At 44.2% G+C, this 16,695-nt stretch overlaps 1 protein-coding gene across 1 annotated transcript in view; it reads left to right on the plus strand.

The window, feature by feature from the left end:
* The first annotated feature begins 7,029 nt into the window (after positions 1-7,029).
* Positions 7,030-16,695, plus strand: part of LOC130293727 (myelin protein zero-like protein 3) — a 29,250-nt gene continuing 19,584 nt past the window's right edge. The window contains exons 1-2 of the mRNA XM_056542759.1: positions 7,030-7,222; positions 14,098-14,264. Coding sequence (XP_056398734.1) covers positions 7,168-7,222; positions 14,098-14,264 — 222 coding nt within the window. The 5' untranslated portion in view covers positions 7,030-7,167. The remainder of the gene's footprint in view (positions 7,223-14,097; positions 14,265-16,695) is intronic.

The raw sequence follows: 16,695 nt of genomic DNA on the forward strand, positions 1-16,695 counted from the left end.
CTGAGCCCTACACAGTGTGAACCTATCCTAAGCCCTAACACAGTGTGAACCTAACCTAAGCCCTAACACAGTGTGAACCTAACCTAAGCCCCAACACAGTGTGAACCTAACCTAAGCCCCAACACAGTGTGAACCTAACCTAAGCCCTAATACAGTGTGAACCTAACCTAAGCCCTAACACAGTGTGAACCTAAGCCCTAACACAGTGTGAACCTAACCTAAGCCCTAACACAGTGTGAACCTATCCTAAGCCCTAACACAGTGTGAACCTAACCTAAGCCCCAACACAGTGTGAACCTAACCTAAGCCCTAATACAGTGTGAACCTACCCTAAGCCCTAATACAGTGTGAACCTAGCCTGAGCCCTACACAGTGTGAACCTAACCTAAGCCCTAACACAGTGTGAACCTAGCCTAAGCCCTAACACAGTGGGAACCTAACCTAAGCCCTAACACAGTGTGAACCTATCCTAAGCCCTAACACAGTGTGAACCTATCCTAAGCCCTAACACAGTGTGAACCTAACCTAAGCCTTAACACAGTGTGAACCTAACCTAAGCCCTAACACAGTGTGAACCTAAGCCCTAACACAGTGTGAACCTAAGCCCTAACACAGTGTGAACCTAACCTAAGCCCTAACACAGTGTGAACCTAACCTAAGCCCTAACACAGTGTGAACCTAAGCCCTAACACAGTGTGAACCTAACCTAAGCCCTAACACAGTGTGAACCTAACCTAAGCCCTAACACAGTGTGAACCTAGCCTGAGCCCTACACAGTGTGAACCTATCCTAAGCCCTAACACAGTGTGAACCTAACCTAAGCCCCAACACAGTGTGAACCTAACCTAAGCCCTAATACAGTGTGAACCTAACCTAAGCCCTAATACAGTGTGAACCTAGCCTAAGCCCTAACACAGTGTGAACCTAACCTAAGCCCTAATACAGTGTGAACCTAACCTAAGCCCTAATACAGTGTGAACCTAACCTAAGCCCTAATACAGTGTGAATCTAACCTAAGCCCCAACACAGTGTGAACCTAACCTAAGTCCTAATACAGTGTGAACCTAACCTAAGCCCTAACACAGTGTGAACCTAACCTAAGCCCTAACAGTGTGAACCTGACCTAAGACCTAATACAGTGTGAATCTGACCTAAGCCCTAACACAGTGTGAACCTAGCCTAAGCCCTAACACAGTGTGAACCTAACCTAAGCCCTAACACAGTGTGAACCTAACCTAAGCCCTACACAGTGTGAACCTAACCTAAGCCCTAACACAGTGTGAACCTAACCTAAGCCCTAACACAGTGTGAACCTAACCTAAGCCCTAACACAGTGTGAACCTAACCTAAGCCCTAACAGTGTGAACCTGACCTAAGCCCTAATACAGTGTGAATCTGACCTAAGCCCTAACACAGTGTGAACCTAGCCTAAGCCCTAACACAGTGTGAACCTAGCCTAAGCCCTACACAGTGTGAACCTATCCTAAGCCCTAACACAGTGTGAACCTAACCTAAGCCCCAACACAGTGTGAACCTAACCTAAGCCCTAATACAGTGTGAACTTACCCTAAGCCCTAATACAGTGTGAACCTAGCCTGAGCCCTACACAGTGTGAACCTAACCTAATCCCTAACACAGTGTGAACCTAGCCTAAGCCCTAACACAGTGGGAACCTAACCTAAGCCCTAACACAGTGTGAACCTATCCTAAGCCCTAACACAGTGTGAACCTATCCTAAGCCCTAACACAGTGTGAACCTAACCTAAGCCTTAACACAGTGTGAACCTAACCTAAGCCCTAACACAGTGTGAACCTAAGCCCTAACACAGTGTGAACCTAACCTAAGCCCTAACACAGTGTGAACCTATCCTAAGCCCTAACACAGTGTGAACCTAACCTAAGCCCCAACACAGTGTGAACCTAACCTAAGCCCTAATACAGTGTGAACCTACCCTAAGCCCTAATACAGTGTGAACCTAGCCTGAGCCCTACACAGTGTGAACCTAACCTAAGCCCTAACACAGTGTGAACCTAGCCTAAGCCCTAACACAGTGGGAACCTCACCTAAGCCCTAACACAGTGTGAACCTATCCTAAGCCCTAACACAGTGTGAACCTATCCTAAGCCCTAACACAGTGTGAACCTAACCTAAGCCTTAACACAGTGTGAACCTAACCTAAGCCCTAACACAGTGTGAACCTAAGCCCTAACACAGTGTGAACCTAACCTAAGCCCTAACACAGTGTGAACCTAACCTAAGCCCTAACACAGTGTGAACCTAACCTAAGCCCTAACACAGTGTGAACCTAAGCCCTAACACAGTGTGAACCTAACCTAAGCCCTAACACAGTGTGAACCTAACCTAAGCCCTACACAGTGTGAACCTATCCTAAGCCCTAACACAGTGTGAACCTAACCTAAGCCCTAACACAGTGTGAACCTAACCTAAGCCCTATCACACTGTGTTGGGGCTTAGGTTAGGTTCACACTGTGTTAGGGCTTAGGTTAGGTTCACACTGTGTTAGGGCTTAGGATAGGTTCACACTGTGTAGGGCTCAGGCTAGGTTCACACTGAACCTAGCCTGAGCCCTACACAGTGTGAACCTATCCTAAGCCCTAACACAGTGTGAACCTAACCTAAGCCCTAACACAGTGTGAACCTAACCTAAGCCCCAACACAGTGTGAACCTAACCTAAGCCCCGAAGCAGTGTGAACCTAACCTAAGCCCTAATACAGTGTGAACCTAACCTAAGCCCTAACACAGTGTGAACCTAAGCCCTAACACAGTGTGAACCTAACCTAAGCCCTAACACAGTGTGAACCTATCCTAAGCCCTAACACAGTGTGAACCTAACCTAAGCCCCAACACAGTGTGAACCTAACCTAAGCCCTAATACAGTGTGAACCTACCCTAAGCCCTAATACAGTGTGAACCTAGCCTGAGCCCTACACAGTGTGAACCTAACCTAAGCCCTAACACAGTGTGAACCTAGCCTAAGCCCTAACACAGTGGGAACCTAACCTAAGCCCTAACACAGTGTGAACCTATCCTAAGCCCTAACACAGTGTGAACCTATCCTAAGCCCTAACACAGTGTGAACCTAACCTAAGCCTTAACACAGTGTGAACCTAACCTAAGCCCTAACACAGTGTGAACCGAAGCCCTAACACAGTGTGAACCTAAGCCCTAACACAGTGTGAACCTAACCTAAGCCCTAACACAGTGTGAACCTAACCTAAGCCCTAACACAGTGTGAACCTAAGCCCTAACACAGTGTGAACCTAACCTAAGCCCTAACACAGTGTGAACCTAACCTAAGCCCTAACACAGTGTGAACCTAGCCTGAGCCCTACACAGTGTGAACCTATCCTAAGCCCTAACACAGTGTGAACCTAACCTAAGCCCCAACACAGTGTGAACCTAACCTAAGCCCTAATACAGTGTGAACCTAACCTAAGCCCTAATACAGTGTGAACCTAGCCTAAGCCCTAATACAGTGTGAACCTAGCCTAAGCCCTAATACAGTGTGAACCTAACCTAAGCCCTAATACAGTGTGAACCTAACCTAAGCCCTAATACAGTGTGAATCTAACCTAAGCCCCAACACAGTGTGAACCTAACCTAAGTCCTAATACAGTGTGAACCTAACCTAAGCCCTAATACAGTGTGAACCTAGCCTAAGCCCTAATACAGTGTGAACCTGGCCTAAGCCCTAATACAGTGTGAACCTAACCTAAGCCCTAATACAGTGTGAACCTAGCCTAAGCCCTAATACAGTGTGAACCTAACCTAAGCCCTAACACAGTGTGAACCTAGCCTAAGCCCTAACACAGTGTGAACCTAACCTAAGCCCTAATACAGTGTGAACCTAACCTAAGCCCTAATACAGTGTGAACCTAGCCTAAGCCCTAATACAGTGTGAACCTAGCCTAAGCCCTAATACAGTGTGAACCTAACCTAAGCCCTAATACAGTGTGAACCTAGCCTAAGCCCTAATACAGTGTGAACCTGGCCTAAGCCCTAATACAGTGTGAACCTAACCTAAGCCCTAATACAGTGTGAACCTAACCTAAGCCCTAATACAGTGTGAACCTAACCTAAGCCCTAACACAGTGTGAACCTAACCTAAGCCCTAATACAGTGTGAACCTAACCTAAGCCCTAATACAGTGTGAACCTAGCCTAAGCCCTAATACAGTGTGAACCTAGCCTAAGCCCTAATACAGTGTGAACCTAACCTAAGCCCTAATACAGTGTGAACCTAACCTAAGCCCTAATACAGTGTGAATCTAACCTAAGCCCCAACACAGTGTGAACCTAACCTAAGTCCTAATACAGTGTGAACCTAACCTAAGCCCTAATACAGTGTGAACCTAGCCTAAGCCCTAATACAGTGTGAACCTGGCCTAAGCCCTAATACAGTGTGAACCTAACCTAAGCCCTAATACAGTGTGAACCTAACCTAAGCCCTAATACAGTGTGAACCTAACCTAAGCCCTAATACAGTGTGAACCTAGCCTAAGCCCTAATACAGTGTGAACCTAACCTAAGCCCTAACACAGTGTGAACCTAGCCTAAGCCCTAACACAGTGTGAACCTAACCTAAGCCCTAATACAGTGTGAACCTAACCTAAGCCCTAATACAGTGTGAACCTAGCCTAAGCCCTAATACAGTGTGAACCTAGCCTAAGCCCTAATACAGTGTGAACCTAACCTAAGCCCTAATACAGTGTGAACCTAGCCTAAGCCCTAATACAGTGTGAACCTGGCCTAAGCCCTAATACAGTGTGAACCTAACCTAAGCCCTAATACAGTGTGAACCTAACCTAAGCCCTAATACAGTGTGAACCTAACCTAAGCCCTAACACAGTGTGAACCTAACCTAAGCCCTAATACAGTGTGAACCTAACCTAAGCCCTAATACAGTGTGAACCTAACCTAAGCCCTAACACAGTGTGAACCTAACATAAGCCCTACACAGTGTGAACCTAGCCTAAGCCCTAATACAGTGTGAACCTAACCTAAGCCCTAATACAGTGTGAACCTAGCCTAAGCCCTAATACAGTGTGAACCTAACCTAAGCCCTAATACAGTGTGAACCTAACCTAAGCCCTAACACAGTGTGAACCTAACATAAGCCCTACACAGTGTGAACCTAGCCTAAGCCCTAATACAGTGTGAACCTAACCTAAGCCCTAATACAGTGTGAACCTAGCCTAAGCCCTAATACAGTGCGAACCTAACCTAAGCCCTAACACAGTGCGAACCTAACCTAAGCCCTAACACAGTGTGAACCTAACATAAGCCCTAATACAGTGTGAACCTAGCCTAAGCCCTAATACAGTGTGAACCTAGCCTAAGCCCTAATACAGTGTGAACCTAACCTAAGCCCTAATACAGTGTGAACCTAGCCTAAGCCCTAATACAGTGTGAACCTGGCCTAAGCCCTAATACAGTGTGAACCTAACCTAAGCCCTAATACAGTGTGAACCTAACCTAAGCCCTAATACAGTGTGAACCTAACCTAAGCCCTAACACAGTGTGAACCTAACCTAAGCCCTAATACAGTGTGAACCTAACCTAAGCCCTAATACAGTGTGAACCTAACCTAAGCCCTAATACAGTGTGAACCTAACCTAAGCCCTAATACAGTGTGAATCTAACCTAAGCCCCAACACAGTGTGAACCTAACCTAAGTCCTAATACAGTGTGAACCTAACCTAAGCCCTAATACAGTGTGAACCTAGCCTAAGCCCTAATACAGTGTGAACCTAGCCTAAGCCCTAATACAGTGTGAACCTAACCTAAGCCCTAATACAGTGTGAACCTAGCCTAAGCCCTAATACAGTGTGAACCTAGCCTAAGCCCTAATACAGTGTGAACCTAACCTAAGCCCTAATACAGTGTGAACCTAACCTAAGCCCTAACACAGTGTGAACCTAACATAAACCCTACACAGTGTGAACCTAGCCTAAGCCCTAATACAGTGTGAACCTAACCTAAGCCCTAATACAGTGTGAACCTAGCCTAAGCCCTAATACAGTGTGAACCTAACCTAAGCCCTAACACAGTGCGAACCTAACCTAAGCCCTAACACAGTGTGAACCTAACATAAGCCCTAATACAGTGTGAACCTAGCCTAAGCCCTAATACAGTGTGAACCTAGCCTAAGCCCTAATACAGTGTGAACCTAACCTAAGCCCTAATACAGTGTGAACCTAGCCTAAGCCCTAATACAGTGTGAACCTGGCCTAAGCCCTAATACAGTGTGAACCTAACCTAAGCCCTAATACAGTGTGAACCTAACCTAAGCCCTAATACAGTGTGAACCTAACCTAAGCCCTAACACAGTGTGAACCTAACCTAAGCCCTAATACAGTGTGAACCTAACCTAAGCCCTAATACAGTGTGAACCTAACCTAAGCCCTAACACAGAGTGAACCTAACATAAGCCCTACACAGTGTGAACCTAGCCTAAGCCCTAATACAGTGTGAACCTAACCTAAGCCCTAATACAGTGTGAACCTAGCCTAAGCCCTAATACAGTGTGAACCTAACCTAAGCCCTAATACAGTGTGAACCTAACCTAAGCCCTAACACAGTGTGAACCTAACATAAGCCCTACACAGTGTGAACCTAGCCTAAGCCCTAATACAGTGTGAACCTAACCTAAGCCCTAATACAGTGTGAACCTAGCCTAAGCCCTAATACAGTGTGAACCTAACCTAAGCCCTAACACAGTGCGAACCTAACCTAAGCATCATGTAGGAGACAAACATTCTTTATGTGGCTTTTTTTTTTTTTCAAGCGAAAAATATGAGAAATCTACCGCACAAAACAGCATAAAACTACAGCAGGACATGTCTGTAATAAAAGATCATTTGAAGAAGAATAAAAATGTCGCAGATGTACACGTCAATGTCGCGGATGTACAAGTCGCCCCGCAGTGTCGTCTCTCGTTCACACCTCACGTTACATAACTTTGTGTTTGTTCTCGGTCGGTGATGACGGAGCGGAGGGCAGGACGAGGGTGACTACTACTCTGTGGCGCCGTGACTCACCTGTGCTCCGCCGGATTGGCTGCTGCTGCGGCGGCTCCACACTTCCGGTTGTCACTGGTTTCACCTGCCCGACCGGACCGGACCGAGGAGAGGGGGCGAGGAGACATGGAGCGGCGGCGGAGGCGGAGGACCGGGGGCTGCTGGCTCCTGCTGCTCCTGGGTAAGTGCCGCTTTATCCATAGATACATCCAATGATATGGAGATACATAGATATCCAGCACTTGTGCCTGTGTTTACCTCGGAGCTCTGTAGTGTGGAGGAGACCTGTGATCACTACAGAACTTATCCTGGATGGTTCCTAGGACTTTGTGACTACAGAAATAATAGAATATCATAGGAAATAGTTCTGTATCTGATGAACCTGGCTGTGATATTGGTCTATTTTATTATTACAGATGTCATTGTGTCAGTGTGTTTTTTGGTTCAGTGTGTGTGTGTGTGTGTGTATATGTATGTATGTATATATATATATATATATATATATATATATATATATATATATATATCTATGTGTATGTATGTATGTGTGTATATATGTGTGTGTATATATATATATATATATATAATTCATTTTTACTGTGAATTCCCACACTGTGTGATGGGTTCTTGACAAGTTACATGTGAAGTCCATATTGATATCTTTATTCTTTGGGTCAGTAAGATTAGATACCCATGGTGACAGGTTTTTCTATAATTGTACAACTTTTTTTTTTTTTTAAAGAAAAAACTTCTGATCCGTATAATGTTTAATTTTCTGTGTATGTTGCTGTATCAGGATCAGGATTTTTCGCATTATGATCTGTAGTTTTTATTGATTTATATATTGCATTTTGTTGGTCACATTTTATTCTATTTTCTAGGATGTAATGTGACTACAAATCTGTAAAAAAAAAAAAAAAATAGTTTACACTGTTCACCATACGGGACTATTAACATTATATTCGTTTGGACACTTCTGCATGCAACAATACCAAATACGTTTACATTTTTATTTAGTTTATTAGTAGGGGAAAAATTAGTGATTTAGGGAAGGGACTTATTCCCATAAAAAAAAAAAATGTAAAAAAATACCAAAACTTTTTTTAAAATATAGCACAGCATAGCACTGATCAGTAATACCTGTGAACCATTTGTACAGCCTGCTAGAAGGTAGAACGGACTTATGGATCGCAGCATTGATAAAGTAAGGACTCCTTGGCCCCTGCAATCTTGATGTGGGTGATCTGATGAGTCCCCTCCGCCCAAGCCCTGCCAATACCTTAGATGCTGTGATCAGTATTGATTGCAGCATCAGTGTAAAGTTCACCATTAGCGGGGGAATTCCTGACTGCTGTTAACAGCCATCATTACCCAGTCCGCCTGTCAGGAGACTCATGGTTGCTGTGCAGTAAGTACTAGGACACCCTGACGTCCATGTACATCACATGTCCTCTAGGGTGTAATAATTAAGAGAGTACCTCTCATGATCTTGTTAAATTTTTATAATCCTCCCAGTTCACTGCCCCCATCATGATAAACCACCCCCTGCCTTTATTTTTATTATTTTTACGTTTTCTACCTTGATATTGCTCTGTACTTTCTGCTCAGTCTGTCAGATTCACAGACTGGGAAGGGGCATTACCCAGCAGGCGTGACATCATCTGAAGCCATACAGGGGAGAACTTCATCCCTCACTCTGCTACACACAGCCCAGAGCAGTTCAATGTGAGATGAGCTATGATTGGCTAAGGCTATACACACACACACCCTCCTCTTTTGCATTTCCTGATTTTGGACTTCTGCCAGGCCAGCAGGAGTCCAATGTCTGTGCAAGAGATGGGGGGAAATGTACTCTGGACAAGTAGGGAGACACCTAGTGGCATTTTTTTTTTAAAGTACATTGGGAAGATTTTTTATTTACTATACAATACCAGTACAAGAGCAAAAATTAGTTTTAATGAGCGTGGCCATTTAAAGCATAACTCCACTAGTTTTAGTTTTTTTCAGCCCATAGCACAATAGTAATTTGTGTAAATGTGATTATTTAGAAACTCGTGCAATAAATACATATTCTCAGTGACTTTCCCTCAATTCCAGCAAATGTTAATACGTGCTGTGTGCCTCTAACTGGACTTCTAGGAAACCATATAAGGCTTTTTGTTATTCTTTAAATGAACCCAGAGGGGCTCCCCGATGCAGTGAGAGCCCAGGTAAGTCCTGCCCGTGTCCTCTTTATTACCGCCCGTTTGCATCAGCCTTTCCTGTTTGACTGACAGTCACTAAATAAAGAGGACATTGACTTACCTGGACTCTTGTAACACCCCCTGGGCACTTGGGCCTCATTTGCATAATAGCAGAGAAGCTTATATCTCAGCATTGGAGAGGACATAGAGATAAAAAAGGTATGCCCAGAATCCTGATGACTATCTTTAATGTGTCATAGTTCCATTAACATACCTGCAATGCATCTTTTACATTTGCAGCGTATCAGATAATTTTGTTGATTTTCACCCTTTCAGTTCACTGGGAAAGTGTCTGCTGTGGATTCACTGTATGTAAGCTATGTTCACACACAGAACTTTGGTCAGTATTTTTAAGTCGAACCAACACACAGAAAAACTAATAGAAAGATTTGCACCTTTTTTTTTCTCTGGTTGCAAATTTGGCTTTGGTTAAAAATACTGAACAAAATGCTGTGTGTAAATAAATCCTTAAAGGGGTTCTCCGGCCCTAATATATCTTATCCCCTATCCAAAGGATAGGGGATAAGATGTGTGATTGCTGGGGACCCCCGAAATCTGTAATTCTTCACCCACCTTTGTGAGCTCTCCGCATCGCTGGAGGCTCCGAGTGTGAAGCGTGATGACCACAGGGCCGGAGTATTGTGATGTCCCGCCCCCTCAATGCAAGTCTATGGGAGGGGCGTGATGTCACAAGGGGGCGGAGTCATGACGTCACGATCCTTTGGCCCGTTGTCGTCATGCTTCACACTCTTAGCCTCCAGCATTGCGGAGAGCTCACAAAAGTGGGTGCGGAATGACAGATTGCGGGGGTCCCCAGCGACAGGACCCCCGCGATCATACATCTTATCCTCTATCCTTTGGATACGGGATAAGATGTATTAGGGCTGGAGTACCCCTTTAAGAGTGTATTTACACACACCGGATACACAATTGCTGCTTTTCATTTGTGGATTTCAAAAAGCAGGCAAAAATACATAAGAATTGATTGCAAAATCTGCAACTTTAAATTCACAGTGAATCTGGTGTGCGTGAATGCATCCTAAGTGTAAGTTCACACATAAGTAATACACTGCTACTCGAACCTGAAATTCTGTTGGTTAGCAGCAACATAATCCGCTCCCACTCAGGAGAGATTCCTCTTGTATGGTAATGTATTCTTAACGTCACTGGAGACGGCTACTTCTGTATGTACATTTCCTGCAGGTGATAACCACTCCTCTTCGTCAATAACCCTTCCCCCTTCATAGATCTGCTGAGGAAGAAAGATGAATATTTATGAAGGAGGCGGGGTTATCAACAGAGTGCTTTGCACATACAGCAACAGCTGCCTCCAGTGCAGTTGAAGGGGTAGTCCAGGGAACTAAACTTTTTAGACACCCCACCTGTTTGGATTAGTGTTTGACCACAGTGGGTCTCCTGCACGTGCCCCAGCTACTTACATGTCCTTTGCTGTCCGGCTCCCACCTTCCTGGACGAACGCAAGTGACGGCCTGCTCAGCCAATCATAGGCTGATGTAGGAAATGGCTGCGGCCAGTGATTGGCTGAGAGAGCGTCACTTGTGTTTGTCCAGAAAAGTAGGGGCTGCTTTGCTCTAAGGATGTGTAAGTAGCCCGGGCCCGTACAGGAGATTGGGGGAAGTGGTGTTGTGTTTCAGCAGTTGGTCTCTCCAGCGATCAGACACTTATCCCCTATCCGTAAATAGGGGATAAGTGTATAAAAAGTTCAGTACCCTGGATTACCCCTTTATGGTCTATTCACATGTACAGTATTCTGTGCAGATTTGATGCGCAGGATTTTCTTCTGCAGATTTCAAGTAAACTGAACACAGCTTGAAATCCTGCGCATGAAATCTGCGCATCATACTGTACGTGTGAATAGACCCTTAAGGAGAAAATACCATACTAGCAACGAGATGAATATCTCCACCCGGTAAAAAATGGTTTACCTGTACTTATCTATCTTAGGGTCGCCCGTACTTATCTACCTATACATTCAGGTTAGTGCGGCTTAACCTGCTCTCCGTTTACCTTTAATGTGCCTGTATTTAGTACCTTATTGTGGGAAATCTTTAGCTGTTGCGTTACCACATTGGTATTTCTGGGATTGTAATATTTACACTAATAACGGGGATGTTTTCTTACCTAAACAGTAAATATTGTAACCAATGGAGCAGAGTTCTGTCAGCAGGAAGTTCCATAAAAATAACAATTGTGGTTTTCATTGAAACAGTTTTTTGTATTCGAAACCACTGCTACAGCTGCAGAAAATCTATTCAGCTCCCATTCACACATTCAGGATTTGACAATAATTCCTGGTAAATGCATGCTGGATTTACTATAGAGAAATTGGTGACGTGTGAACCTATGGGTGTGTATGTGTGTGTATGTATGTATGTATGTATGTGTGTGTGTGTGTGTATATATATATATATATATATATATATATATATATATATATATACACACACCGTATATACTAGAGTATAAGCCACCCGAATATAAGCCAAGGCCCCTAATTTCACCCCAAAAACCCAGGAAAAGTTATTGACTCGACTATAAGCCTAGGGTGGAAAGTACATCATCCCCGCCTGTCAATCCCTTCATCAGTGGTCTTCAACCTGCGGACCTCCAGATGTTGCAAAACTACAACTCCCAGCATGCCCATCTGCTGTAGTTTTGAAACATCTGGAGGTCCGCAGGTTGAAGACCACTGCAGCCTTCGTCATCATCCAGACGCCCCGCCCCCCCCCCCTCCTTTAGTTTTCTACTCACCTCCCCTCGGTGGGAAGGAAGGTTCAGCTGGTCCGGGCCATCTATGGTGCAGGGACTTTCCGGTGGGGAGGGTTAGTCATTCCGGGCTGTCCATCTTCACCGGGAGGCCCTCTTCTCTGCTCCGGGCCCGGCCCCGGACTAGTGACGTTTCCTTGAAGACGACGCACAGGGACGTCCCTGCGCATGAACGTCCCTGTGCGTCGTCGTCAAGGCAACGTCACCAGTCCGGGCCCGGAGCGGAGAAGAGGGCCTCCCGGTGAAGATGGACAGCCTGGAATGACTAACCCTCCCCACCGGACAGTCCCTGCAGCATAGATGGCCCGGACCAGCTCACCCTTCCTTCCCACCGAGGGGAGGTGAGTAGAAAACTAAAGGAGGGGGGGGGGGGTGGGTCTGGATGATGACGAAATCCCGGCAGTGGTCTTCAACCTGCGGACCTCCAGATGTTTCAAAACTACAACTCCCAGGGCATGCTGGGAGTTGTAGTTTTGCAACATCTGGAGGTCTGCAGGTTGAAGACCACTGAAAGGGATTGACAGGTGGAGAGTTCACTCGAGTATAAGTTGAGGGGGGCGTTTTCAGCACGAAAAATCGTGCTGAAAAACTCGGCTTATACTCGAGTATATACTGTGTGTGTGTGTGTGTGTGTGTGTGTGTGTGTGTGTGTGTGTGTGTGTGTGTGTGTGTGTGTGTATATATATAATATATATAATGTTGCCATTAATCTGATGCTTTACCTGTAAATTCACAGTAAACAGCATGGGCCAGATTTATTAATTTGTCTAAAACAACAAAGTCTGGTTATACCCACAGTAACCAATCACAGCTCAGCTTTCATTTTACCTGAGCTTGTGAAGATATTAAAATCTGAGCTGTGATTGGTTGCAATGTGCAAAATGACTGTTTTTTGGTTTTTGGCAGATTGATAAATCTGGGCCCATATGTTTTATTTTTTATTTTTTTATCAATCTGATAAAAAACCAAAACAGTCATTTTGCCCATATCAGCCAATCACAGCTCATCTTTGTGCATTGTGTACCGGTAGTTCTTTTTGCTGCATGATAAATACATGATATACACAGGCAGCCCCACCCGAGTGCCCATCAGTTATGTACAAGTCGATCCGTTCTCTTTGAAAAAATAAAAAGCTCAATTATTGAGAGTGAACAGCCACATGAATGATCACCGGATTGTTTGTGAGGTCGGTAGCACATCTTCTGTTTACAAGGGAAAATGTGCTGCAAACAACAGATGACTTGTAGGCCTGCACAGCCTATCTGATGAACCAATAAAAGTGAGTTTGCTAGCTCTTCGAGCCATCTCAGTGTCTTATACACAGGACATGGTAATCGAGCAGAACATAGCCTATATGTTTTATAGCAGGGCTGAAAATATATTTGTTGTTAACATATTTCATTTTTTAATATGGCTCCTAGACCTAAAACTAAGCTAAGACTTCATTTTCTGTCTGTAATGATAAAGATGAAGCTACTGGAAAGTGATATGAACTGAATAAAAGCCAAAGGGGACACCAGAAGATGGAGCCTTCCCTGTTTAATGACCTCTGCACAGGTCACAGATCATGCTTACAAACCCATCTCATTTCTCTAAAGCGTCCCTGTCATTTATAAATAAAAAATAAAAACTTTTGATCAGTTAGGGTCTCAGAAGAACGTTTTGATCAGTTAGGGTCTCAGAAGAACGAGATGGAAGAAGTTTACTCCCTGACTTGTAACGATCTTTGTTTGCTCTATAATAAGTCTATAGGACAGTGAAACAAAAATTGCTACAAGCCGAGAACTAAGTTTTTAATTTTTTTTTAAAAGTAACTCTGACCATTCAAATGTGGCCTGTCACTACCATATGGGCCTTTGCCTGTTCACATCAGCATCATGGCTTCTCTCTTTGGTTGCAATTCCATTCACTTGAGATGGGTGTGCATGTCTTTTTTTTTTTTTTACTAGTTAGTCTGCAGCACGATTATGTGTGATTTATGATGGATGTGATGGCTTCATACTACTGACCTTTGTACCTTTTTTAGGCTTTATTGGAGTGGACTGTATAGACATTCGAATGGACTCTGAAGTATATGGTGTTGTGGGAGAATCCGTTAAACTATGGTGTGGCTTTTCCTCAAGTGATTCAACTTCTGAATTAATAAACGTAGACTGGAGCTACCGTTCTTCTGCAGGAGGTCCCACGGTCACTGTGAGTAGAAAGAAGACTAGACTCAATTTACAGCGTGAAGCCAGTTTCACACAAGCCGCTTTACATGTGAATTTTTGCTTCCATATTACAGCACAAGGCAGCATTCTGTAAACGCACCTTAATCTTCCTTAAAGGGGTACTCCGCTGAAAACATCTTATCCCCCTATCCAAATGATAGGAGATAAGACGTTAGATCGCGGAGGTCTCACTGCTAGGGACCCCCGCGATCTCCGTCCCGGCAGCAACGGTGTCCGGAAGACGGACTTTCAGCTTCTGCGATTGTGATATCATGCCACGCCCCCTCTATGTCTATGGGAGGGGTCTGACGGCTAGTACATAGCAGTCACGCCTCCTCTCATAGACATGAATGGAGGGGGCTTGGCGGCCGGCATCGTCAGGCATGGAGCGGAGATCGCTCCGTGTGCTGAATGACAGGGGTGCCGCAGCAGAGATAGCAGTGGTCCTCAGCGGCAGGACCCCCACGATCTAGCATCTTATCCTTTGGATAGGGGATAAGATGTTTTCAGCGGAGTAAATGTCACAATAAATGATTTAAATGTCACAATAAAGCTATATGTCTATAATGGGGAGATGATGAAGTAGGCTGTAGGGGCTGGGCAGAGGTGATGACATCCCTCGGGGTGGGGCTTGAGCTCAGAGACAAGATTTAACCTCACCTCTGGAGCCCAGTAGCTGCTGAGACAACACTGACAATGAGAGGACTACACAACTTCCTGTCAGGGGTATTTAAAGTCAAACAACATGCTGAAGCCGGTACAGTTTGCAATAAGAAAGCTATATGTATTAGGGTGAGGGTTTTATATAAAAAATAATAATAATCTAAAGGCTCCTCTTCTCTTGTTTATTCGTTCTGTCTGGTACTAGGGTATGTTTACACAGGTAATAAAATTAGCAAAAATGTGTGGTTTCCAGCTCCCATTACTTTAAGGGAAACGTTCAAACACCATAAAAAAGAACAATTCTAATCAGTTCTACTTGAGAAGTCAGTGGAAGTTTTAAAAATATGCATATAAAAAGCCTCCAAAAATACCTGTACTTTTTTTTTTTTTTTTTTTTTTTTTTTTTTTTTAAATGCTGATTCTCAAGCTGTTCTGGAGAGTGTTCTTACATATGGTTTTTATAACTGTGTTAACATACCCTTAGAATGATTTTGACCTATGATGTGGTAATATCCCTAAAGTAAAGAAATGCAAGCACACTGTCATTGTGTAGATAAGACAATTATTCTTTAGACGTTGTTGTATTAAAAGTATTTTATGCTAAAGGGCCATTGTTCTCTATCAGACACGTTAAACATAGATAACACTGGTTGTTATATAGAAAGATTTCCTCTAGTTATGCAGTGTTGATATAGTGAGCACCAAACTATTCCAGATCCCAAACTGATGCCTTTTTTTAACCACTTACCAATATTGACTTTTCACTCCTAAAACATCACCCTATTACATTGGGACGAGAGAGACAATAAGACATTGGTTTAGGCCATAAAAAACAGCAAACCCTTTTCTCTAGCAGTACATTCTGGATAAGACTAATGTCTAAAGGTTAATTCCAAGCTAGAGGTTTTTTTGTTTTTTTTTGTTTACTCCATTTACAATAACAAAACAACTATCGCACTTACACCACTATTTTCCAGATGTGAATTCTGGTTTGTAGAAGCTATTAACTTGTATAGGAATACTTGGACAATGAACATTTCAATAGAACAATGTTGACTGAGTTTGTTTTGTACATTCTCAGTAAGCAATTATTATTACGATGAAATGATGTTGATAGTTAGATGCCTTGGGGTGTATTCACATGAACTGGTAGAGTGCTGAGAATTTAAAGTGTGCAGAGAAAGCACATATTGTTTAAAGGGGTACTCCGGCGCTAAGACATCTTATCCCCTATCCAAAGGTTAGGGGATAAGATGCCTGATCACGGGGGTCCCGCCACTTGGGACCCCCGCGATCTTGCACGCAGCACCCTGTTAGAATCAGTCCCCGGACAGCTGTCACGCCCCCCTAACATAGGTTTGCATTGAGGGGGCGGCGCGTGACGTCACATGGGGGCGGAGCCGTGACATCACAATGCTCCATCCCCGTGATCACCAGTAATCAGACCCAGAGCGAGCACGCTCCAGGGACTGATTTTAATGGGGTGCTCCGTGCAAGATCACGGGGGTCCCCAGAGGCGGGACCCCCGCGATCAGGCATCTTATCCCCTATCCTTTGGATAGGGGATAAGATGTCTTAGTGCCGGAGTACCCCTTTAAACATGTCTCTGCTGTCAGCCGGCTACTGCTATCTTTTATTCCACCTATTAAAGGGGTATTCTGTCAGTATTATTGATCTGATCTGCGGTGGGACCTACCAAATATATGTCAGATTGTTGATCACACACGATGGTGACTCACGTACAGACCTCC

The sequence above is a fragment of the Hyla sarda genome, chromosome 10 (genome assembly GCF_029499605.1).
Source record: "Hyla sarda isolate aHylSar1 chromosome 10, aHylSar1.hap1, whole genome shotgun sequence".
NCBI lineage: Eukaryota > Metazoa > Chordata > Amphibia > Anura > Hylidae > Hyla > Hyla sarda.